Source organism: Typha angustifolia, chromosome 9 (assembly GCF_048772165.1).
Source record: "Typha angustifolia cultivar Huaian chromosome 9, ASM4877216v1, whole genome shotgun sequence".
Taxonomy (NCBI): Eukaryota; Viridiplantae; Streptophyta; class Magnoliopsida; order Poales; family Typhaceae; genus Typha; species Typha angustifolia.
Genome location: NC_133247.1, coordinates 3,847,218 through 3,870,081, shown reverse-complemented (window position 1 = coordinate 3,870,081; position 22,864 = coordinate 3,847,218). Strand labels below are relative to the sequence as shown.

Below are 22,864 nucleotides of genomic sequence, written 5' to 3'. Positions count from 1 at the left end.
ATACATCACTATAAAATTGTTTAAGAGCCCAACAAAATTTATACCGACGTTTAAATAAATGTTAGGTAAATCCATTTGTTTGTAGACACTGAAATATTTCTTTACTAGTGATTATATGCCTGCCATAGCGCTTTCCTAGGCATTTCAATTATAGAAAAAAAATATTAGCTAGCATAAATACAATTTAATTACCAAAATAAATATATTAGCTTGCGTAAATAATAGCTATCGGCACAAATACTTACGCTGTAATTATAAATGCAAATCTAAATAGTTACTATCGATTGATTGAATTGGTCTAAGTTGTTTAGTCAGCATGTATACATGCCAAGAAAAATAACTATATGCCACAAAAGTTATATATTCTAACATATTGACACATCGACATTTGTTGATAGGCAGTTATTAAACGCCAGCATAAAGTCTTTTCTAACCATATTTTCACGTTGTAGAAGATTTATATGTCAACATATAGACATGCTAGCTCATATTACTTAGCAAGCATATAGATGGGTTTTGAAATCTTTTCACATAACAAAAATTAATATATAAGTAGGATAAATAACTCAACTTACTTGGAGTAGAAGCAGACGATATTTTGAGCCTCTATCGCCATAGGGATGGTTGGTGCGCACCTATTCCCATGATGGTCGCGCGCCATGGTTGCACAGCAACACTTCAAGGCTCGCCCAAGTGATCTAATCCTCGCCTCTTACCCCAAATCCGACACCACTTGGCTCAAAGCACTTCTCTTCGTCACGGTGCATCGTAGATGCAACGCAGACTCCTCTACTCCCCACTCCTTGGAGACGCATAGTCCACACCAATGCGTCCCCTTTCTCGAGATAGAGATGTACACCAACGACAAGATCCCAAACCTGGACTTGCTTCTCTCACCGAGGCTCTTCGCCACCCACGTCCCATTTGGTTCACTACCCGAGTCCATCACAGGCTCCAATTGTAAGATTATCTACATATGGCGAGACCCGAAAGACAATCTCATCTCTTGGTGGCATTTCATCAACAAGTTGAGGGCGAAGGCCAACATGGAACCTAGTCCTTTAGACAAGACCGACGAGCTCTTCTGCAATGGTGTTCACAATTTTGGATCTCTATGGGATCATTTTCTTAGCTTCTGAAAGGAGCATTTGCAGAGACCTCATCAGGTGCTGTTTCTTACGTACGAGGGATTGAATGAAGACCCATGTGGGAATTTGAAAAGGTTGGCTGAGTTCGTCGGGTGTCCTTTCAGTGTTGATGAGGAGAAGGGAGGGGTGTTAGATGGGATCTTGAAGCTATGTGAGTTTACAAATTTGAAAAACTTGGCAATGCGTAATAACGAAGGGACTCAGATCGGGGAGTTGGCAATTCAAAATAGTCTCTTATTTAGACGTGGTGGGGTTGAAGACTGGGTGAATCATCTTACACCGGAGACGGCTCGCCGGATTGATGAGATCACTGAGAGCAAGTTTGGAGATCAAGCTGGCCTCATATTATAAGCAAGCAGGTTGATGATGATATTTGTTTCAAACTTGTGCTGAGAATTATGATAGTAGTTTGCTAGTATTTATTTGGCTAGCCATTCTCTCCCAACTTAATTTATTCCTAATCAGTTGTTTGATGAGAAAATAATAATAATAATTCAGCTAGTGATTTGGGTCGCACTTCCTCAATTAAGAGGTCTCATAGGCTCGAGCCTGCTCCAGCTCGGATTAACCCTATGTGCTTCAATCTGGACTGTGGAGTCAACCCACTCTACTAATATTAAATATTTTTAGTTTAACAAATATTAACATCCTCAAATATGTAAGTATATTAAATTCGTACTATAGCTATATATTAAATTAGCTGCATCGATTTGGATTGAGGCCCAAGCCTAACTCAATAATAAATTGGGCCTCATAATTTAAACCCAATCGAGCCCAAGAAACCAAAAGTTCTTGACTTAGCAATAGCGGGTCGAAGTAGGTCTAACTAATATTATTATAAAAGGAATAATAATAATTATTATTATTATGTTTGACAAATAAAATACCTTCAGGAATTGGATATTCTTAAGAGATTGTCCCGATAGGCTCAATAGTTACACCCATATTCAGGATGTTATGTGAGTACTGTTCTTATTATGTTAATTTTAATTCAAGATATTTCCAGGTATTAATTGCAAATTGTAGTAGTCTGACTAGGAGTAAAAACTGATCAGGTAATGTATGGTTCGGATAGTGTTCAACATATATCCGGATCCGTATTTTTAGTTCGGATTCGGATACGGATATTGGACGAATAGTAAAATTTAAAACCATATCCTAACTAAACGGATACGTATAATTTTCGGGTAAAGGATCGGATCTCAAACGGATATTGATTAAATTTAAAATAATTATAATATTTTATTTAAATATAATTAATATAAAATTATTAAGAGTTTTACAACAAATAATTTTTTTGTATGTCAAATATATAAAATTAGAAAAATTAATCTCTATAAATAATATATAACGTATTATTAGTAATAATATTAATATTTACTATTTAAATAAGCAAACTAAAAATTATAAATTATTTAAAAAAATATGCGGGTAAACGGATATCTAATATCTATATCCGAATTCGAAAAATATATCTGACCCGCTATCCGACCTCACTCGGATCGGATAGAAATCTTCACCCGTAAGTCTGACAATAAATATCTAAAATTAGGGTGTAAACTGTGTGACTTAAAACGTCTTTTTTACATACATTTCCATAAATTTGGAGATAAAAATAAAATCAGGAGAAAAATCTTTTAGTTACGCACGTAGTTCGAAAAAATGCACTACTAGAATGGGTTATTACTAGCTATTCCTGCCGAATTGATACTAATCATTGAAACTGATGGGGGTAAACAAATGTGTTCGAATATTAATAAAAACTACCGAAAAGTTATCTGTCCAAATAATACTCTAATCGATCTATTAGCAACAAATAGATAGACGGCATGAGATTAGTAATGTGTCAAGATAAAATTTAATTTAATTGGATGGCCATTAAATTTTCATCTCTTTTTTTAAAAAAAATACCTAATTTAATCCGAGTACAAATTTAACTCAAGTTTGAATTAGATTATACTTAAATTATGTTGAATAAACAAATCAAACTTTATCTAATCATGTTTGATTGAAAGAGTATATATGAAATTTTGCATCCTTTTCCAACGGTCCTAAATCTTATAAGTTCATATTCGAGTTTTATCGACCAGAGCCCAAGAAATCCTAAAAATTCATATTTTTAAACTTGCATAAATGATATATCAGACCATGGATTTTACCCTCAAAATTGAGAAAACTAATAAAAAGAATGAAGTAGGCTTGTAATAACTAATAACAAGTGTCAGCCAAAAGATGGGCAGACTTTATATATATATATATATTCATCCTTGAGATGGAGTCTACTAATTACTACGTTTGAACATAACTGGAAAGTCCATGCCGTCCAAACCCAACCACCTCTCCTCGTCCTCAACGAACACCCCCACATCCCCACACACCACCTTACAAGACTCGCACACACTCGGACAAAACACGAGCTTGTAGTCTCTCTCTTTGTACCTCTCAATCTTAAACCAATTGTTCACCGTATAAGCCCCCGGATTCCCCTTCTGCCCGCTCGTTAGGACGTACCGCCGGCCGGTGACCTCGTCGGCGCTCCCCAGTTCCCAGACCATCGACTGGATGCAGATGGTGATCACATCGGGGAACTGCACGTTGAGGTCCGTCGAGAGCCGGACGATCTTGTCATCGGGATCTACAGGCGAGAAGGTCACCGGAAAGCCATCGTTGACCTCGGAGGATTCTTGGCCGACGTAGAGTGGGCAGGGTAGGTCGCCATGTTTTGAGAAGGCCAGTCCCCCGCCAAGGCCGCGGAAGACCGGTAGGACGTAGTACTTGACGCCCGGGCGTACCTTATGGCCATCGACGTCGAGAACGGCAGCGTTGCTTGCCGCTGACCTTGAGGGAGTTAAGAGGAGTATGATGGGTACCAGTAGAATGAGGTGCTTCATGGCTAGCTACTATGGAAGATGGGGGGTAGGTAGTATTGGGTGTACTGAATACAGGCATGAGGGTGTATTTATACGTAGTTAGAGATAAGATTTGAATTGGTAGGGGCGGCGGCTGGTCAAGATTGGCGTTCTCAACACCGTTGCCTTATCCATTTCCGAATAAATATCCTGAATGCAATGTACTGTAGATGGCTATTTGAGAGTGAGAATATGGGATTTAGCTTGTCCAAAGAGCTCTTCTTCTCGATCATCCTAACCTATTTATGATTTATCAATTGGCATGAGGGAGAAATCCGACCCTTGGAACAAGTCCAGGGTCTAAAATGAAGTTTGCAAAGTTCATCCAAATAATTGGTTCATGAGCCAGTGATTTATTTCGAAATTTTCTCCATAACTGCTTACCTCTCAATTCTAAACTAATATCAGTTTGTAGTTTTACGTACAAGCTTATCTCTTTATCTCTATCTACACAATTCCTTAAACATAATAACAAGTACATAGTTTTTGTTTTTTCGTTTATGCACTCAACCCCTACATAACTACATGGTTATCTCTTCATCACCGTCCACTCAACTCCTAAGCTAATTCATGGGAGGAGTTACGACATCCTCGCTAATTACTAATAAGTTCATTAGTAGCTTATAAAAACTCTTGGAATGGAGGGTTGGCAATGGCAATGGCAATGGCAATGGCATTTCTATCTCATTTGACCCGTGGATTGCTGGATTTGATCTTAAAGAGCTACTCTCTCCCCGACGGCATCAACACTGTCAGTGACTTTCTTCACAATTCCTCTACTAGCTGGAAGGTTCAACTTATCCATACTCTTTTCCCTACTAAAGTTGCTATTTGTAACTTCAAAAAATAACTAATTACTTTTGTTAGGATACGGGAGTCTCTCTAACTTCAAATGACTTCAAGGTGTGTTCGAATGACCTTTTTAATGCCTATGCATGTTCGAATGACCTTTTTACTGTTTTTCAATTTTTTATATCAAACTAGTTGGATAAGATCGCCAACCTCCAGACTTAAAATTTTGATATTCATGACTTCTCTAGATTCGGAATCCATCTGCGACGAAACAAATGGTTAATTCGAGAAGATAAGGAAGACTGGTTTTGTTGGTTTGTTCGAGTTTTAACTTAATTATTAATTTGTTAGGATTTATTAGAGTTGTTTAATTTAGTTGATGAGTCACTAGGCTGAGCCTCGATAAATATGTGAAGGAAAACCTAAGTGGAGTCTTATGATGAAGATGAAGATGATATTGGAATTAGCTTTCATCTTTATCTTCTTCTCTACTTATCTCTAGCCATTAGCGTCCTCTCTCATCTCCCTTCTACCACCGTCCAAGTCTTTGAGGTTCGTAACACTTATCCACCAACTGATCATATTTTGCAACCAACTTTGAATGAAAATACGTGTCTATAAATTCTTTTCTAAGAGAAATGCTTGGAAACCGCCCGATTGATATTATCAATAAATATATTAACATTTTATAGAGAAAACTATAAAATAAAACTACAAAGGGAAGAGGATAAAATTTACGTGATTCAATTTTTGATGTTAATAAATGGATCAATCCACTGTAGAAAAGATGCAAAGATCAGAGAAGACGTCAGAGTTTTGGGATCCATTAATTAGAAATAGAAACGGTAAGATGATAATAGATCCACGCTTATCACACGCCAACTAATTTTATCCCACCCGTACGTACCAAGTTGGGTAGCCAACTTGCTACTGGTGGATATATTAGTAACATGTCCTCGTCGCCCAACAAACACCAGAAATTATACCGTTGGATAATCGATCGGTCGTACTGAAGGGAAGGAAACAATTATTTTTTTTCTAGAAAAAGGAGAAAATTTGATGGGAAGGAAAACATTTCAACTACCGGCATTCAACATTAAGTAAATAAATTTAAAAACTAATTTTAATTTTAACTCACAAATCTAACAATCTCAACGGCAATTATAACGTAATTTCAAGTTCTTAGTATATTACAAACTGCAAATAAAAAAAAGCAACTAATAGCATTGGGCCCTCCATTTTATTATCCAAAGACCACCACCCTGTTAGAAAAAAAATGAAAACAAAAGAGGAATGTTAACTAAGATAGAGAGTATAGAGTACAAAAAATCTAATTAGCAGTAGATGTATAAAAAATTTGAGTACAAAAACAAAGAGAAGAACAAACTCATGTATGCATCATCTATCTATAGATCTAGATGCTCTAAAACACTGGATACTAAACTAAACTAAATAGATGGATCAGCCTATCTCAAGATAGGCTGTAGGTTTTATATTCTTTTGTATATTACAGAATAAAAAATGATTTATACATAATAATTAGCATAGTAAAAGAGCTATCTTAGACTAGTATGATGCCCTCCAACACGATCTTCCAGAGAGCCAAATGCAGCATGGCCAAACGGAGAGAGTGCTAAATTTAATATAATCATTTGTTTAAGCTAACATAACAAAACCCAATGAAGCTAAGCATAGGGACATGAGCTGCAGCACATAGGCCCCTTCTGGAGATGCATCTCCCTAACCTCTTAAACATTGTAAAGGCTCCAAAAGGTAGTGCCATAGAATAATTTTCTTCTCTGTTCTTACCTGTGAGCGCATGTGCACTGCACATGATGGCTTGTGGGAGCATCTACTGCCAAGCAGGAGCATTTTGAGTATGAAAGGGAGAGTGAATATAAAAATCGACGAAGTAAGCAATCAGAACTATAGGCAACTTGAGTATAATGGATGGAGCTTACCTGACTCAGAAGATGATCCAAAGAAACTTATGGAAAATAATTAATTGTATGAAAGCATAGTCAAATATTAAGTCAATAATTTGACCAGGTGATGATGCTATTGGCAGCAACCCAACCCAATCAAGGGATTTTCATGAAGAGAAGATACTCTGATTAATTGTTTAGCTGGAAGATGCTGAGACAAAATGCTAGCCTTTACCACACATGTGCAGAAAAAGTATGAAAAATAATAAGCTTTGTAAGCAGTGAAAATATAGCGTTAATAAACCCGTTTGGAATCAAGATACATGACACAATTAGATCAAGACAAAAACCAAAACATCTTTACGTTTTACTGATGAAAACTAAAGTAACTTCAGATATCAATATTCTTTCATTCATACTCAAAAAAGAAGCGTGAGTTATATTTGCTAAGCCACATCCACACTAGTTACCAACATATATACACAAGTTTCAAGGTTAATCTAACAGCTGCAGGAGGCAGCGAGAGATAGGCGGCGTGGGCATAGTGGCGAGAGGCGACGAGATGGAGATAGGGCTCTCAAGAGGCAAGAGGTGAGAGGAAGACTATGGCCTATGTAGCGAGAGGTGAGAGGCGGACAGAGGCAAGAGGGCAGCGAGAGGTGAGAGGCGGCCAGAGACGAGAGGCAGTGGAGATGAGAGCGATGTGAGGGTGATGCGGCTGGGAATAGGTGGATCGCTGTGAGGGTGAGGTTGTGTGATGGGTAGGTTAGGTTTAGTTTAGTTTATATAGTAAGGGTTGACGGGTTGACCCGACTCAATTCAACCCGTATACTTAAATGGGTTAAACAGGTCAGCTATATAAATCCGAACACGACTCGATTATTAATCGGGTTAGGCAGATTGACTTGTTTACGATCTGAACTCAATTAGATTAAACCCAAACCCAAGTAAAATACGAGTTATCATGTCGGGTTATTGGGTGGTGTCAAGATTTGTCAGCCCTGCTTAGGATAGTCTAGATAATGACCAACTATTCACTATGGTAGCATCACTTTAGTTGCATTCAATTCTTTAACCATGGTATTATCACTTTGGCTGCATTCAATTCTATAACAAGTTGTTTGACAGCTCGATCTTGTGTAATATTTATTGTATGACAGCTCTGTGTCGACTAGAAGATCCAACTACAAGTAACTGCAGAATCTAAGCCATTTCAACACGAACCACCGAATATAGAGTCTACAGTGTCCCAATGACTTACACCAATCTCCCACTCGCCCAATGTCCCAACTCCATAACCAATGATGAGGAGGAAACCCATAAGAAGATCTACCAAGAAGTAGCCGAATTAGTCTCCACCTTCCCACGAGTGGAAGGAGGCGCTCGTCAGATCCTCTACCGCCACAGAGATGGTTGGTGCGAAGTTTTTCCCGCTGTCGTAGGCGCCATGGTTGCACAGCAACACTTCAAGGCTCGCCCAAGTGATCTAATTCTCGCTTCCTACCCCAAATCTGGCACCACTTGGCTCAAAGCCCTTCTCGTCGCAACGGTGCATCGTAAATCCAATGCAAACTCCACCGGTACTCCTCACCCCTTGGAGACCCTTAACCCACACCAATGCGTCCCTTTTCTCGAGTCACAGGTGTACACCAACAACAAGATCCCAAACTTGGACTCGCTTCCCTCACCGAGGCTCTTCGCCACCCACGTCCCATTTGGTTCACTGCCCGAGTCCATCACGCGCTCCAATTGTAAGATTATCTACATATGTCGAGAACCAAAAGACAATCTCATCTCGTGGTGGTATTTCAACAACAAGTTGAGGGCGCAGGCCAACCTGGAACCTAGTCCTTTGGAGGACACCTTTGAGCTCTTCTGCAATGGTGCTTCCCTTTTTGGGTCTCTATGGGATCATGTTCTTGGTTTCTGGAAGGACCATTTGGAGAGACCTCATCAAGTATTATTTCTTACGTACGAGGGGTTGAGCAAGGACCCACGTGGGAATTTGAAGAGGTTGGCTGAGTTCGTTGGCTGTCCTTTTAGTGTGGATGAGGAGAAGGGAGGGGTATTAGATGAGACCTTGAAGCTTTGTGGGTTCGAGAACTTAAGAAGCTTGGGAGTGAACAATAGTGGAAGGACTGAGATCGCGGGGTTGGCGATTCAAAATAGTGTCTTTTTTAGACGTGGTGGGGTTAAAGACTGGGCAAATCATCTTACAGTGGAGATGGCTCGACGGATTGATGAGATCACTGAGAGCAAGTTTGGAGATCAAATTGGCCTCACATTCTAAGCAAGCAGTTTGATGATAAAATTTGTTGCAAACTTGTGCTGGGAATTATAATATTAGTGTTATGACCCAAGTATGGAGTCATTTTTTGTTTTATTTTCTGCATTGGCTACGTTGAGTCCTGAGATATTTGGGTGAGTCGAGTCATGTATATCGCTACTTATTACTAGTTGGGTTAGATCTAGTCTATTTTAGTTTTACTTAGATGACAAATTATTTAAGTTATGAGTAGCCACTATATAGATAAATACTTAAGTGCTAGAGAATAAATTATAATTATGATTTGACGATTGTAATAGCCACTTTTACTAATTTTACTCATCTGGTACCAATTTTTTGGTACCGGTTTCAACTCATGAAAAAGGGTATATTAGTCCTTTTAGCACATCTCCATCTCTATCTCCATCTCTTTCTCGCTTTACTCCTCCCCTCCTTCACCGACCTCTTATCTAGTCTCGCTTTCTCCTTTTCTCCTCCCATCGATCTCGATCCATGGCTTTCATCATCGAATCGGTGATTTCTCATCGTCGTGGAGCTCGCCCTTGGCTGCAATTACCCTTGCCCCCCTTACCTCTGTTGGAGTGTAAAACAAAGAAAGCAAAGCACAACCTATCTGCATGATATGAGACCGTCTTGAGCATGAGATGCTTGAGGCAGATTTCAAATAAAAAGTGGACACCTTAATTGCTGAAATTGAAAGGGCAGCTCCAAAGCTGAAGGCTCAAGACTAGTATAAGACACTTCAAGAGAAGGAAAATTTTAACGATTAAATCTCCAATCAAGTTACTAGTTACTTACTCCCGAGGCATAGAAGAAACGCTCCACTATATAAGGTATTGTGAGAACCCAAGAAGGGAAGAAAGAATTTGCCCTAATTCTAGTTTTCCTTAGTTGTCTCTCTCACTCTATCCCCCGAAGCCTACAATAGCTGGCGACGCTCTTATCGAGGCCACTAGCTATAGTCACTCCTCCACTCTAGCTTTCTTCCTTTTCTTCTTCTCACCTCAACTCCCTCTCAGTACTACACCTCCCTCCTTAACTCTAGTCGCAGCTGCTGCCCTTATCTCGACACCAAGCTACTTCCCCTTCGAACGTTGGACACCCCACCACCTCGGCACCCCGTCCACTCCTCCCTCCTTTTGGCTCTTCTCTATTTGCTACTGCTACCATAACCCTCAAAGCCAACTTTGCCTTCTTCAGCAAGCCCATCGCCTCTGTCAGAACCACAGCAATTGCAACCCTATACCCACCGAGCTCCACAGGAAAGGTCCTCACCAAAGTAGCCTAGTAGTCTCAACACTGTGGTAAAATAGGTTTTTGCTAGTATTTTTATACATCACTACAAAATTGTTTAAGAGCCCAACAAAATTTATATTGACGTTTAAATAAATGTTAGGTAAATCCATTTGTTTGTAGACACTGAAATATTTCTTTACTAGTGATTATATGCCTGCCATAGCGCTTTCCTAAGCATTTCAATTACAGAAAAAAAATATTAGCTAGCATAAATACAATTAAATTACCAAAAGAAATATATTAGCTTGCGTAAATAATAGCTATCGGCACAAATACTTACGCTATAATTATAAATGCCAATCTAAATATTTACTATCGATTGATTGAATTGGTCTAAGTTGTTTAGTCAGCATGTATACATGCCAAGAAAAATAACTATATGCCACAAAAGGTATATATTCTAACATACTGACACATCGACATTTGTTGATAGGCAGTTATTAAACGCCAGCATAAAGTCTTTTCTAACCATATTTTCACGTTGTAGAAGATCTATATGTCAACATATAGACATGCTAGCTCATATTACTTAGCAAGCATATAGATGGGTTTTGAAATCTTTTCACATAACAAAAATTAATATATAAGTAGGATAAATAACTCATACTTAAATAACTTCTTAGATTAACAAAATGACCAAAATAATAGCAAAATAACTAGTCAATTCTAATATTCACAACTTCAAATAGAAATATATTAAAATTGTAAAGAGGATATATATGTATATGCTTAATAACAACAATATATCCTCTTTATTAGTCAATATCTCATTATTATAATTTTTATTATTAAAAAATATAATAAAATTGTCTTCACAAGAAGAAATATACGTTCGATGAATACATAACAAAAGAATAATAATAAGACTTGGGGTCCCAATATTACAAAAAAATATGACATATAATTAGTTGCAATTTTACAAATAAAATTAAGTCTAGAATTAAATGATAGATAAGAAATAAATATCTCTTCTTAGAAGAGAAAACAAGCAAGAAAACAATTGGTATATACTAAATTAAATAGATATCTTTACGAACTTAACATTAAGTTTTATAGATCCTATCAAATTGAATATCAGAGGTAGAGAACATAAGAATATTACAAACCATGCATATTTTGAGCAGTTGCCTCAGTTTACGTTTCTAGTTGCCTCGTCTAATTCTGCAACAACTTCCTGCTTTGTACCCTTCCATTGTGACAAGCTTTTCACATGTTTAACTATAGCATTAAAATTAAGAGCATATTGATAAGCTAGAGTTTATTATTCAATAATAATAATAATAAAAGACACTAATTTATGTTTAGAAATAATTCTTCAAACCAGACGAGTTCGTGGGAATCGAGATTTGTCACGTTATGTCAATATATTGCCTGATGGATGTCAGAATAATACAAATTGCAAACATAGGCCCAAAACTTAATTTAAGCTACAAAGAAGAAAAGCGAAAGAAGCAATGAACTATGAACTTGTATTTCAAAATGCTAAGAAAAGTATTAATAGACGTGGGGAGTTTGACCCAGCTCGAAATATTTATGTGCTCGTACGTAGTTCAACCCCAGGCTTGATTCGGTTCAAGGTCGGGTTAGGCTGACCCACTCCACTAATATTAGATATTTTTAATCTAACAAATATTAACATGTCCAAATATATAAGTATGTTAAATTAGTATTATAAATAGTATGTACATATATATTTAATTAATTATGTTGAGTCTGTGTAGAGTCTTTTAGAGAAATAGTTAAGCCCAAGCCTAACCCAACAATTGATCGGGCCTCATAATCAAAGTTTGACCTAGTCCAACCAACTAAGAATTCTTAATTTGGAAAAAAAATTCGAGCTTCTCGAGCTCAGACTTAATCCTATGCAAAACAATTTGAGTGCACTATTTAATATTTGCCGGCCAACGCACCAATCATGTTCATTTGACAACTTTGATCATGTCTGCATTGCTCTTGTGTATTCATATTCGAGCATGATCAAAATTGTGGGATGAGTATAGTTGATGTTTCGTTGTGCATCTCACAAATAAGTTAGACTATACCGAATCCTTACCCACACAAAAAATATGACTTATAGTGGTATTTACTATTCTGACGGTCGAATAGATGCTACTAATAATAAGTTTTATCGGCATTTATTCGCATATGCTATATGCCGCTAAATATATCAAAAATATCAGTGTTGTTCAACACCGACATAATTTTAAGCGATATTTTATAAAATACCGACGTGGATCTATAGTAATATTTTGACTACTTTTAGTGGCATTTATTGAATGCCAGTATAATCTGAATTTTTTATAGTACCACTAAGAGATTAGGAGTCATAAGAGTTTGCAATGAAATACTAATGGATATTCAAATTTTGCAACTTACTCCTTTCTTTCAATCATGTTTAATTCTGAATTTTTTATTATATATATTTGTACGATATAGAGGGTCACATTTTTCATCTGGGCAACCTGCAGTGTATAAGAGCCACGCCTGAGATGTGATGTTAAAAGTATAAGGTAAGTTGTACGTTTATGAGATTATCTAACGTATACCGGATATTAAGAAAGAACAATGTGAGTCTATTCTAACAATTAAATTAGGTTTTAAAATTATGAGTGAGGTACTAAATTATCTGCCAAAAGAGAAATATGTGGTACCAGTGGTACCAGCAATGCGAGATATTAATTGCTTAAAAATGAGGAAGAAGGCTAATCCACACGTCAGTGCTTTACGTAACAGTCGGGCGTTGGCATTATAATAAGTGATTGCCGAATTCAATACTAGCAAGCATTATAATAAGAATTTTCGCTCAAAGACCTTCTTCCCCATCGAACCATCTACCAAAATCAAATTAAGCAACACCAACTCCGACGACCGCTCCTTCACCGACGACCCGGACAGCCGAGCCTCCACCGGTGACCGATCCACGATCTATGGCTTGCTCCGATCTACTACTCTCTCAATACCTCAACAACCTGACCAAAGAAGAGGAGGAAAGCAATCGAAGAACCTACCAGAACTTGAGCCAATTAGTCTCCACCTTCCCAAGAGTGGAAGCAGACGACGTCTGGAAGCTCTACCGCCACCGAGACGGTTGGTGCTCAGATCTTCCCTCTATCGTAAGCGCCATGGTTGCTAACCAACACTTCAAGGCTCGCCCAAGTGATCTAATCCTCACCTCCTATCCCAAATCCGGCACCACTTGGCTCAAAGCCCTTCTCTTCGCCACGGTGCATCGTAAATCCAACGTAAACCCCACTTCTCCTCACCCCTTGGAGACCCTTAGCCCACACCAATGCATCCCCTTTCTCGAGACACAGGTATACACCAACAACCAGATCCCAAACCTGGACTCGCTTCCCTCGCCGAGGCTCTTCGCCACCCACATCCCATTTGGCTCGCTGCCCGAGTCTATCCCGGGCTCCAATTGTAAGATCATCTACATATGCCGAGACCCGAAAGAAAATCTCATATCGTGGTGGCATTTCAACAACAAGTTGAGAGCGTATGCCAACATGGAACCTAGTCCTTTGGAGGTGACTTTTGAGTTCTTCTGCAATGGTGCTTCCATTTTTGGGTCTCTATGGGATCATGTTCTTGGTTACTGGAAGGAGCATTTGGAGAGACCTCATCAGGTATTGTTTCTTAGGTACGAGGGATTGAAGGAAGACCCACGCGGGAATTTGAAGAGGTTGGCTGAGTTCGTTGGGTGTCCGTTTAGTGTGGACGAGGAGAAGGGGGGGGTGTTAGATGGGATCTTGAAGCTTTGTGAGTTTGAGAATTTAAGAAGCTTGGAAGTGAACAGTAGTGGAAGCACTGAGATCGAGGGGTCGCCAATTCAAAATAGTGTCTTTTTTAGACGTGGTGGGGTTAAGGACTGGGTGAATCATCTAACACCGGAGATGGCTCGCCAGATTGATGAGATCACTGAGAGCAAGCTTGGAGATCAAGTTGGCCTCACGTTGTAAGCAATCAGTTGATCAAATTTGTTGCAAACTTGTGCTGGGAATTATGATATAGTTCGTTGGTATTTACTTGGCTAGCTACTTGGTTTATAGTCCATTCTAGTATGTATTCTTCCTCTTCCAAGTTAATTCTTTCTGATCAGTTGTTTGATGAAAAACCATCCCAATTAAGAGAAGATTAAGATTGAATGCAGGAGATCCCATGTAGACCTGAGCAATTCTCGGGGCAAGTTGGGCTCAGGTCTAAGCCTGACGAATTCTTCTAGGCCCGAGCTTGACCTTGCCCAAAATAATTATTCCTTTTCCAAGCCTAAGCTCGCCCTATGTGCTTGTAACTCAGTACAGGGCTCCAGGCTCAACAAATGCAAACAATCGGGTCAAAGTTTGGCTTAGGCCAACCCACTCCATTAATACTAAATATGTTTAATCTAACAAATATTACCTCGCCCAAATATATAAGTATATTAAATTAGTATGTATAAATGTTATATATATATATATATATATATATATATATATATATATATATATATATGTCAGGGAAGAGACGAGTTTTAGAGTTATAATCAAGCCCAAGAATAACCCAAATATAAACTGGACCTCATAATCTAAACCCGAGCCTGTTCAAGGAATTAAAAATCATTGAGTCCACTTATGAATAAAAAAGGTCGTGTCGTGCTAGTGATGCTCAGGCCTAATCTTGCGTGAGTCATTGGATTTGTGCTAATGCATTACTTATGTGCATTTGACAATTTTAGTCATGCTCACTCTAATTTTATGACTCTCACATATTTGGTTCCAAGTTTGATCAAAGTCATCGGATGAGCATAATTGATAAGGTGGTGCACATCCAACAATGCACTAAGTTGAATGGGCTAGCCTACAATTGAAATTGACACACAATAGAATTGCATTCCACTTCTGTAAGAAAAGATAATCTAATTGTCTACCTAACTTGGGTGACTAGGTCTATTTGAAGCTTCAACTATATCAGTCTGCTTTTCTTAAGATTAGATAGAATCTCCAGCTAGAAACAAAGTACTATAGGCCTTATAAGATTGTGGAACAAATTGATGTTGTCACTTATCGTCTTCTCACCAAAGTCTAAGATCCACCCCGTCTTCCACTTATCCTAGCTTAAACGCCATTTGGGATCACTGACCACAGCTAGCTTGTTCTTATCACTCGTTGATTCTAATGGAGAATCCTTGCTCTACGGTGAAAACAAATACTAGCTTATAGGATGATAAAAAGAAGACGGAATTAGGTTGTTTCTCAAATTTTGTGTAGTGGTGTAACTCCATATTGGAGGAGGTGACATGGAAAGACTATGTTGAAAAATTATATATTTGAATATAAATTTTATACAAACTTTGAGCCCAAGTTTAATTCAGGTTCATATATTATTAATGATAGATTAATAGTGAAAATTATCAAGCTCAATGAATACTTTAATATCATATATTTGCTTATTCAAATTTTTTGAAGAATAGTGAATGAAAATTAGTTTTAATGTAACTATTATGATAATGAAAAATAAAGAAAGTGAGTTTAGTAACATATTGCCTATTTGAAAAATATTAGTAGAGTATACAAGCGTCAAGCTTTTCGTAGGCTTTGGCCCAAATAAGAATACCTATTCTGTGGGTAAAGTTTGATACAATTTCAGTCTAGTTCGAATCGGATCGGTTGGGACCTAAAGTGATGTGTTTCTTTAGATGAAGCAATTAATATTAACATGTTGTGAAGAGGTGCATCCTTTTGATGCGCCATTTCATGACCCCTTCGTCGTGGTTGTACCCCTTTAGTGCTAATCAAATTTTTGTACCCCTCTATCATGGCTGTTCATTTTTTAAATAGGCCTACGTTAAAAAAATGAATTAGTTCATTATATCCATAAATGTTTTCAATCTTCTGCTTTTACATTTGAGAGATTAATAAAGCATTTTTCTGATTCAATAAGGCACTCAAATAGCAGTTTTCTTTTATATGCAAAGCAGTTATTATATCTTAAAAGACCAACATCCACTGTTTCAGGAAGTAACCGGTAAAGGACGAAATAGTTTTAAGAAAAAATTATCTAATACTAAACTTGACTTATACAAAATTTTATATTCTTTAAATTGTAAGTATATTTACTTTTATTTCTTTTATCTTATCGGATTTTATTGTGATTGTTGAATCAGATTATAAATGTCAACAAAATATTATGTCATTATTGCTATTTTCTTCCCTAGATCCTTGAGGAATAATTTTAATTTTCTATTAGTTAGGAGGGTGATTTGGAGATCTAAGAGTATAAATTGTGTGTAATCCCCAACTTGGGACCAAGCTTGATGAGTGAAGTAATAGGGTTGTCTATCCACAAGCTGCGGTGGGAGATTAGTCCAAATTGCTGATGTATTGTGCAATTTCTGCAATTTGAGTGTGGATTTGCAGGTTCCTGCTGGTGATTCAGCTGCCGCAGTGATCAGGATCATTACAAATTGCGAATCAAATTTTCCGCCAGTTATAACAATCTATTGTGATCCATAAATTCCACTCGCTTCCTGTACATGAAAAGGCATCAATCTTGTCCTTAAACAGCAATCATCGTTGTCACTCCGACATCGCCTGCTTTAGGTGCTTGAAAGATCTGTGGTAGCTGACAAAACCCATGAAACCAGAACTCAAAGCCATCCACTGTAATTATCTGGACATACTTTTGGCTTGAGTTGTTCACATTCTCAACGGGTGTTGCATTATTATACCCTGCCAATTGGAATCAAAACCTACGCAAAGGCACCAAAATGTGTGAGCTAAAATATTTTCCAATACTTGCAGTGGTTGCATTCAAAAGACTCCGTCAGACTTTGTTTAAATCTACCTTGTAGGGAACTCTTGCCATGCCTCCTTTAGGAGAAGTTAATGCCAAGGGCTCATCGCTATGGAAGGCGCACCATCTTCGCAGTCAATATAAAGAGAGTGAAGAGTTGCCTGCAAGAAGGCTAGCGCGGCGAGCTAAGTAAATCAAGAATTACTTTATAGCACCTTTCTTCCTTAAAATAATTTATATTGTCTAATTTGGCTACCCATTTTCTAGTAGCATATTTTGTGAATGGCAAATCCAAGACTACGTTATCAGATTTATACTGAGTTTTCTAGATTCTGGTAGAGACTATCTCATGCGTGTATCATGTGTGCCAGAGGTAGTCAGAAACTGAAAAATGAGCTAGAAGGACATGGCACCTGACACATTCAGTTCTTTTGCAATGATTACCCTGTTGGCGTTATAAGTGGTTGTAAAATCCAACATTAGCAGCTCACACCACCGTAGAGGTCTCTATGGCTTACTCCCATCTACTACACTCCCAATGCCTCAAATCCCCAACCAAAGAAGAGGAGGAAAGCCATCGAAGAACCTACCAGAACTTAACCCAATTAGTCTCCACCTTCCCAAGACTGCGAGGAGACAATCCTACGAATCTCTACCGCCACAGGGATGGTTGGTACGCATCTATTCCCATGATGGTCGGCGCCATGGTTGCACAGCAACACTTCAAGGCTCGCCCAAGTGATCTAATCCTCGCCTCTTACCCCAAATCTGGCACCACTTGGCTCAAAGCTCTTCTCTTCGCCACGGTACATCGTAAATCCAACGCAAACTCCACTACTCCTCACCCCTTGGAGACCCATAGCCCACACCAATGCGTTCCCTTTCTCGAGTCAGAGGTGTACACCAATGACCGGATCCCAAATCTAGACTCGCTTCCCTCGCCGAGGCTCTTTGCCACCCACATTCCATTTGGTTCACTGCCCGAGTCCATCCTAGTCTCCAATTGTAAGATTATCTACATATGCCGAGACCCAAAAGACAATATCATCTCTTGGTGGCATTTCATCAACACTTTGAAGGTGAATGCTAACATGGAACCTAGTTCTTTGGAGGAGACCATCGAGCTTTTCTGCAATGGTGTTCACAGTTTTGGGTCTCTATGGGATCATGTTCTTGGTTACTGGAAGGAGCATTTGCAGAGACCTCATCAGGTGTTATTTCTTTCGTACGAGGGGTTGAGCCAAGACCCACATGGGAATTTGAAGAGGTTGGCTGATTTCATCGGGAGTCCTTTTAGTGCAGATGAGGAGAAAGGAGGGGTATTGGATGGGATCTTAAAGCTTTGTGGGTTTGAGAATTTGAAAAGCTTGGGAGTGAATAATAGTGGAAGGACTGAGATCGCGGGGTCAACAGTACAAAATAGTGTCTTCTTTAGACATGGTGAGGTTAAGGACTGGGTGAATCATCTTACACCGGAGATGGCTCGACGAATCGATGAGATCACTAGGAACAAGTTTCAAGGTCAAGCTGGCCTCACATTCTAAGCAATCAGCTTGATGATGAAATTTGTTGCAAACTTGTGCTGGGTATCTACTTGGCGAGCTACTTGGTTTATAGTCCATTCTAGTATGTATGCATCCTCTTCCAAGTTAATTCTTTCTTAATCAGCTGTTTGATGAAAAGCCATCCCAATTAAAAGAAGATTAAGACTGAATGCAGGAGGTCCCTGTATACCTGAGTACTCTAATCCTGATCAATTCTCGTAGGCCTGAGTTTTGACCCGGCCCAATATAAATTATATAATTATTCCTTTTTTAAGCCTAAAGTCAGTCAAGGCTAGACGTATGCGAGCGAGTCGAGTATAGCCGTATAGGTAGCTCGACATGAACCTTTTTTGGGGGCAAGTTGAGTTAATAGTTTTTAATTTATTTGGCTGCGGATTTTAATTATGAGACCCAATCTATCAGTTGGTTTTGATTATGAGTCACTCAACTTAATTCGACCATGACTTAATTAATTTTACTTTATTAATATATATAAATATAATATTTATAATATTAATTTAATATATTTATATATTTAGGCATGTTAATAATTGTTAGATTATGATATTTAATATTAGTGGAACGGGTTAGCCTTAATCTTGTTTAAGTTAATTTGAGTGTGGCACCGAATTTGCGCAGAAGCATCGATCATGATATCATGTACATCTCTCATGTATATGCTTTCATATTGATTAAGATCATCGGTATATTGGCATAAATCTAATAATGTACTCACGCTTAGTTTAAATAGTTTAGCCTAAATTGAATCCTCGCTCATCAAAGCGTGTGGGGTCCAGAATTACGTGTATGTTACAACAACTGAAATTGACCCGCCATAGACTTGTAGTCTTTTTTTTGTTTGTTTGTTAAGATAAGTAGATAACTCAATTGACTACCTAACTAGAGAGGATTTGCCCTCACCATCCGATCTATAGTCTATGAACTCTGAAATTATTAAAAAAAAAAAGTACCCTTTTGGGAAGAAAATGAGGATTCCAATAGAAAGCCAAGTGAAATTTATTAGATATTCAAATCTTTGCAACTTACTCATTCATTCCATCGGGGGAGTAAATCTCACCAAATCCCAGAGAATTTGGTTCTTTGGAATGATCAAATAGGGGTCAAACACTTAACCATACTCGATCTCCTACTACTTACGCCGTTTGAACACGACAGGCAACGGCGTACCTGCTAGAGGGGTAATCTTACTGGTGACCACATCATCAGAGATGGTAGCCTAGCTTACAGGCGGCGAGGTCAGGGTTGGTCCGATGGATAGAGAACACTTGGATATTGAATATGATAACGCTAGATAAGAATTAATTTATACTACCTTTCTTCCCTAAAATGATGCATCTTGTCTTATTTGGCTACATGTTTCCTCACAGCATATGTTTGTACTAAATTTGTTTTTTTTCTTTTGTTTTTTCGTTTTTTGTTTTTAGATTCTGGTAGACACTATCTCATGCGTACTGCGTACATCAAATGGGCCGGAGGTAGTTGTGGAGGTGCTGTCATTTACTGGGCAAAGTAGACCCCTTTTATTCAAAAGCTGACAAATGAGCGAGAAGGACATTTCTTTTGCAGAGATTACCGGTTGGCATTATAAGTAATTTTAGAATCCAACAATAGCAGCTCACACCAGCGTAGAGTCTCTATGGCTTACTCCCATCAACTACTCTCTCCATGCCTCAGCTCCCTGACCAAAGAAGAGGAGGAAAGCCATCGAAGAACCTACCAGAACTTAACCCAATTAGTCTCCACCTTCCCAAGAGTGGAAGCAGACGATCCTAGGAACCTCTACCGCCACAGGGATGGTTGGTACGCACCTATTCACATGATAGTCGGTGCCATGGTTGCACAGCAACACTTCAAGGCTCGCCCAAGTGATGTAATCCTCGCCTCCTACCCCAAATCCGGCACCACTTGGCTCAAAGCTCTTCTCTTCGCCACGGTGCATCGTAAGTCCAACGCAAACTCCTCTACTCCTCACCCCTTGGAGACCAATAGCCCACACCAATGCGTCCTCTTTCTCGAGTCAAAGGTGTACACCAATGATCGGATTCCAAATCTGGACTTGCTTCCCTCGCCGAGGCTCTTCGCCACCCACGTCCCATTTAGTTCATTGCCCGAGTCCATCCCGGGCTCCAATTGTAAGATTATCTACATAGGCCGAGAACCAAAAGACAATATCATCTCTTGGTGGCATTTCATCAATAAGTTGAGGGCGAAGGCCAACATGGAACCTAGTCCTTTGGAGGACACCGTTGAGCTCTTCTGCAATGGTGCTCGTAGTTTGGGGTCTCTATGGGATCATGTTCTTGGTTACTGGAAGGAGCATTTACAGAGACCTCATCAGGTATTGTTTCTTACGTACGAGGGGTTGAGCAAAGACCCGCGTGGGAATTTGAAAAAGTTGGCTGAGTTCGTTGGGTGCCCTTTTAGTCTGGATGATGAGAAGGAAGGATTATTGGATGAGATCTTGAATCTTTGTGAGTTTGAGAATTTGAAAAGCTTGGCAGTAAATAATAGTGGAATGGCTCAAATCGGGGAGTTGGCAATTCAAAATAATGTCTTTTTTAGACGTGGTGAGGTTAAGGACTGGGTGAATCATCTTACACCGGAGATGGCTCGTCGGATCGATGAGATCACTGAGAACAAGTTTGGAGATCAAGCTGGCCTCACATTCTAAGCAATCAGCTTGATGATGAAATTTGTTGCAAATTTGTGCTGGGTATCTACTTGGCTAACTACTTGGTTTATAGTTCATTCTAGTATGTATTCATCCTCTTCCAAGTTAATTATTTCTTAATCAGCTGTTTGATGAAAAACCATCCCAATTAAAAGAAGATTAAGACTGAATGCAGGTAGGGCTGTCAGGCTTGACGAGCAGCTCGGGCTCGGCTCGGGTGAAGCTCGAGTCCGGCTCAGCTCGATCAGAGCTGAGCCGAACCCGAGCCATTATAATAGGCACGATAGCCTGAGTCCCTATGACTAAGGACACGTGGCAACTACCCCAACATTCATCATCCTCACCTAACCCACCCTCATCTACCCTCACCTACCCCACCCTCATTAATTACTTCTCCTTTTCCATCACATCACCTTCCCCATCATCAATTCCCCTACCCTCACCTTCACTCTCACCCTCATCCACCCGATCACTTTCACTCTTCCCTCCCCGTCGGTCTCCATCGGCAACGACGGCAAGCCACCACCACGGCGCCACACCTTTCTCTCTGTCGGCCTCCTCCAACTCCTCCTCCGTCATTGGCCTCCTCCTCCTCCTCCTCCGTCGTCGGCCTCCTCCATCCGTCTCCGACTCCTTCGGCAAGTCGCTGTCCATGTCGCCACCGCCCACGTCACCACCGCCCACATCGCAACCGCCCACGTCGCCACCGCCTCATCCTCTAATCGAGCTCGAGCTTTGCTCAGGCTCGGCTCGGGCTCGGTTAGGCTCAGCTCGAGCTCGGTTCGGGTTGAGCTGAGCCGAGCCTAAGCAACATTGTGAGGCTCGAAACTAATTTCGAGCCGAGCTTGAGCCAGAGCCGGCTCGCTCAGGCTCGGCTCGTTTACACCCCTAAATGCAGGAGATCCGTGTATACCTGAGCAATTCTCGGGTCAAGTTGGGTTCCAGTACTCTAAGCCCGATCAATTCTCGTAGGCCTGAGCTTGACCCGGCCCAAAATAATTATTCCTTTTTTAAGCCTAAGGTCAATCCAGGCTAATATTATATTTGTATATATATTAATAAAGTAAAATTAATTAAGTCATGGTCGAATTAAGTTGAGTGAGTTATAATCAAGCCTAAACATAACTCACCGATAGATTGGGTCTCACAATTTAAATCCGCAGCCAAATAAATTAAAAATCATTGACTCAACTTGCCCAAAAAAAAAAAGGTTCATGTCGAGCTACCTATACTCCGGCCTAATCTTGTTTAAGTTAATTTGAGTGCGGCACCGAATTTGCGTAGGAGCATCGATCATGTACATCTAACAACTCTTAGTCATACTCATTCTAATTTTATGGCTCTCGTGTATTTGCTTTCATATGTGATTAAGATCCTTGGTATATTGGCATAAATCTAATAATGCACTTAGGCCTAATTTAAATAGTTTAGCCTAAATTGAATCCTCGTTCACCAAAGCGTGTGGGGTCCAGAATGACGTGTATGTTACCGCAACTG

At 39.3% G+C, this 22,864-nt stretch overlaps 6 protein-coding genes across 6 annotated transcripts; 5 read left to right on the top strand and 1 right to left on the bottom strand.

Moving 5' to 3' along the window:
* The first annotated feature begins 659 nt into the window (after positions 1 to 659).
* LOC140766828 (cytosolic sulfotransferase 15-like) lies at positions 660 to 1,499 on the top strand. The gene is made up of 2 exons (XM_073106487.1): positions 660 to 1,094; positions 1,155 to 1,499. Exons 1-2 carry the CDS (start codon positions 660 to 662, stop codon positions 1,497 to 1,499), a joined length of 780 nt encoding a protein of 259 aa, XP_072962588.1.
* A 1,931-nt stretch (positions 1,500 to 3,430) lies between these two features.
* Positions 3,431 to 4,039, bottom strand: LOC140766827 (kunitz trypsin inhibitor 5-like). Its single transcript, XM_073106486.1, has one exon. It carries the CDS (start codon positions 4,037 to 4,039, stop codon positions 3,431 to 3,433), a length of 609 nt encoding a protein of 202 aa, XP_072962587.1.
* Positions 4,040 to 4,636: 597 nt separating this feature from the next.
* LOC140767609 (flavonol 4'-sulfotransferase-like) lies at positions 4,637 to 9,109 on the top strand. Its single transcript, XM_073107594.1, has 2 exons — positions 4,637 to 4,847; positions 7,935 to 9,109. The coding sequence occupies exon 2, from the start codon at positions 8,027 to 8,029 to the stop codon at positions 9,062 to 9,064; it is 1,038 nt and encodes a 345-aa protein (XP_072963695.1). The 5' UTR covers positions 4,637 to 4,847; positions 7,935 to 8,026; the 3' UTR covers positions 9,065 to 9,109.
* Positions 9,110 to 13,125: 4,016 nt separating this feature from the next.
* LOC140767243 (flavonol sulfotransferase-like) lies at positions 13,126 to 14,393 on the top strand. Its single transcript, XM_073107090.1, has one exon. The coding sequence runs from the start codon at positions 13,285 to 13,287 to the stop codon at positions 14,317 to 14,319; it is 1,035 nt and encodes a 344-aa protein (XP_072963191.1). The 5' UTR covers positions 13,126 to 13,284; the 3' UTR covers positions 14,320 to 14,393.
* Positions 14,394 to 17,635: 3,242 nt separating this feature from the next.
* Positions 17,636 to 19,010, top strand: LOC140767538 (flavonol sulfotransferase-like). The gene has a single exon (XM_073107491.1). The coding sequence runs from the start codon at positions 17,641 to 17,643 to the stop codon at positions 18,673 to 18,675; it is 1,035 nt and encodes a 344-aa protein (XP_072963592.1). The 5' UTR covers positions 17,636 to 17,640; the 3' UTR covers positions 18,676 to 19,010.
* A 1,268-nt stretch (positions 19,011 to 20,278) lies between these two features.
* LOC140767268 (cytosolic sulfotransferase 5-like) lies at positions 20,279 to 21,506 on the top strand. The gene has a single exon (XM_073107116.1). It carries the CDS (start codon positions 20,333 to 20,335, stop codon positions 21,365 to 21,367), a length of 1,035 nt encoding a protein of 344 aa, XP_072963217.1. The 5' UTR covers positions 20,279 to 20,332; the 3' UTR covers positions 21,368 to 21,506.
* Positions 21,507 to 22,864: the final 1,358 nt, after the last annotated feature.

Coding starts and splice junctions, on each gene's coding strand:
- LOC140767243 (XM_073107090.1), top strand. CDS start 13,285: ATGGCTTGCTCCGATCTACTACTCTCTCAATACCTCAACAACCTGACC.
- LOC140767609 (XM_073107594.1), top strand. CDS start 8,027: ATGACTTACACCAATCTCCCACTCGCCCAATGTCCCAACTCCATAACC.
- LOC140767538 (XM_073107491.1), top strand. CDS start 17,641: ATGGCTTACTCCCATCTACTACACTCCCAATGCCTCAAATCCCCAACC.
- LOC140766827 (XM_073106486.1), bottom strand. CDS start 4,039: ATGAAGCACCTCATTCTACTGGTACCCATCATACTCCTCTTAACTCCC.
- LOC140766828 (XM_073106487.1), top strand. CDS start 660: ATGGTTGCACAGCAACACTTCAAGGCTCGCCCAAGTGATCTAATCCTC. Junction 1,095..1,154: donor ACGAGCTCTTCTGCAATGGT/GTTCACAATTTT, acceptor GAGCATTTGCAG/AGACCTCATCAGGTGCTGTT.
- LOC140767268 (XM_073107116.1), top strand. CDS start 20,333: ATGGCTTACTCCCATCAACTACTCTCTCCATGCCTCAGCTCCCTGACC.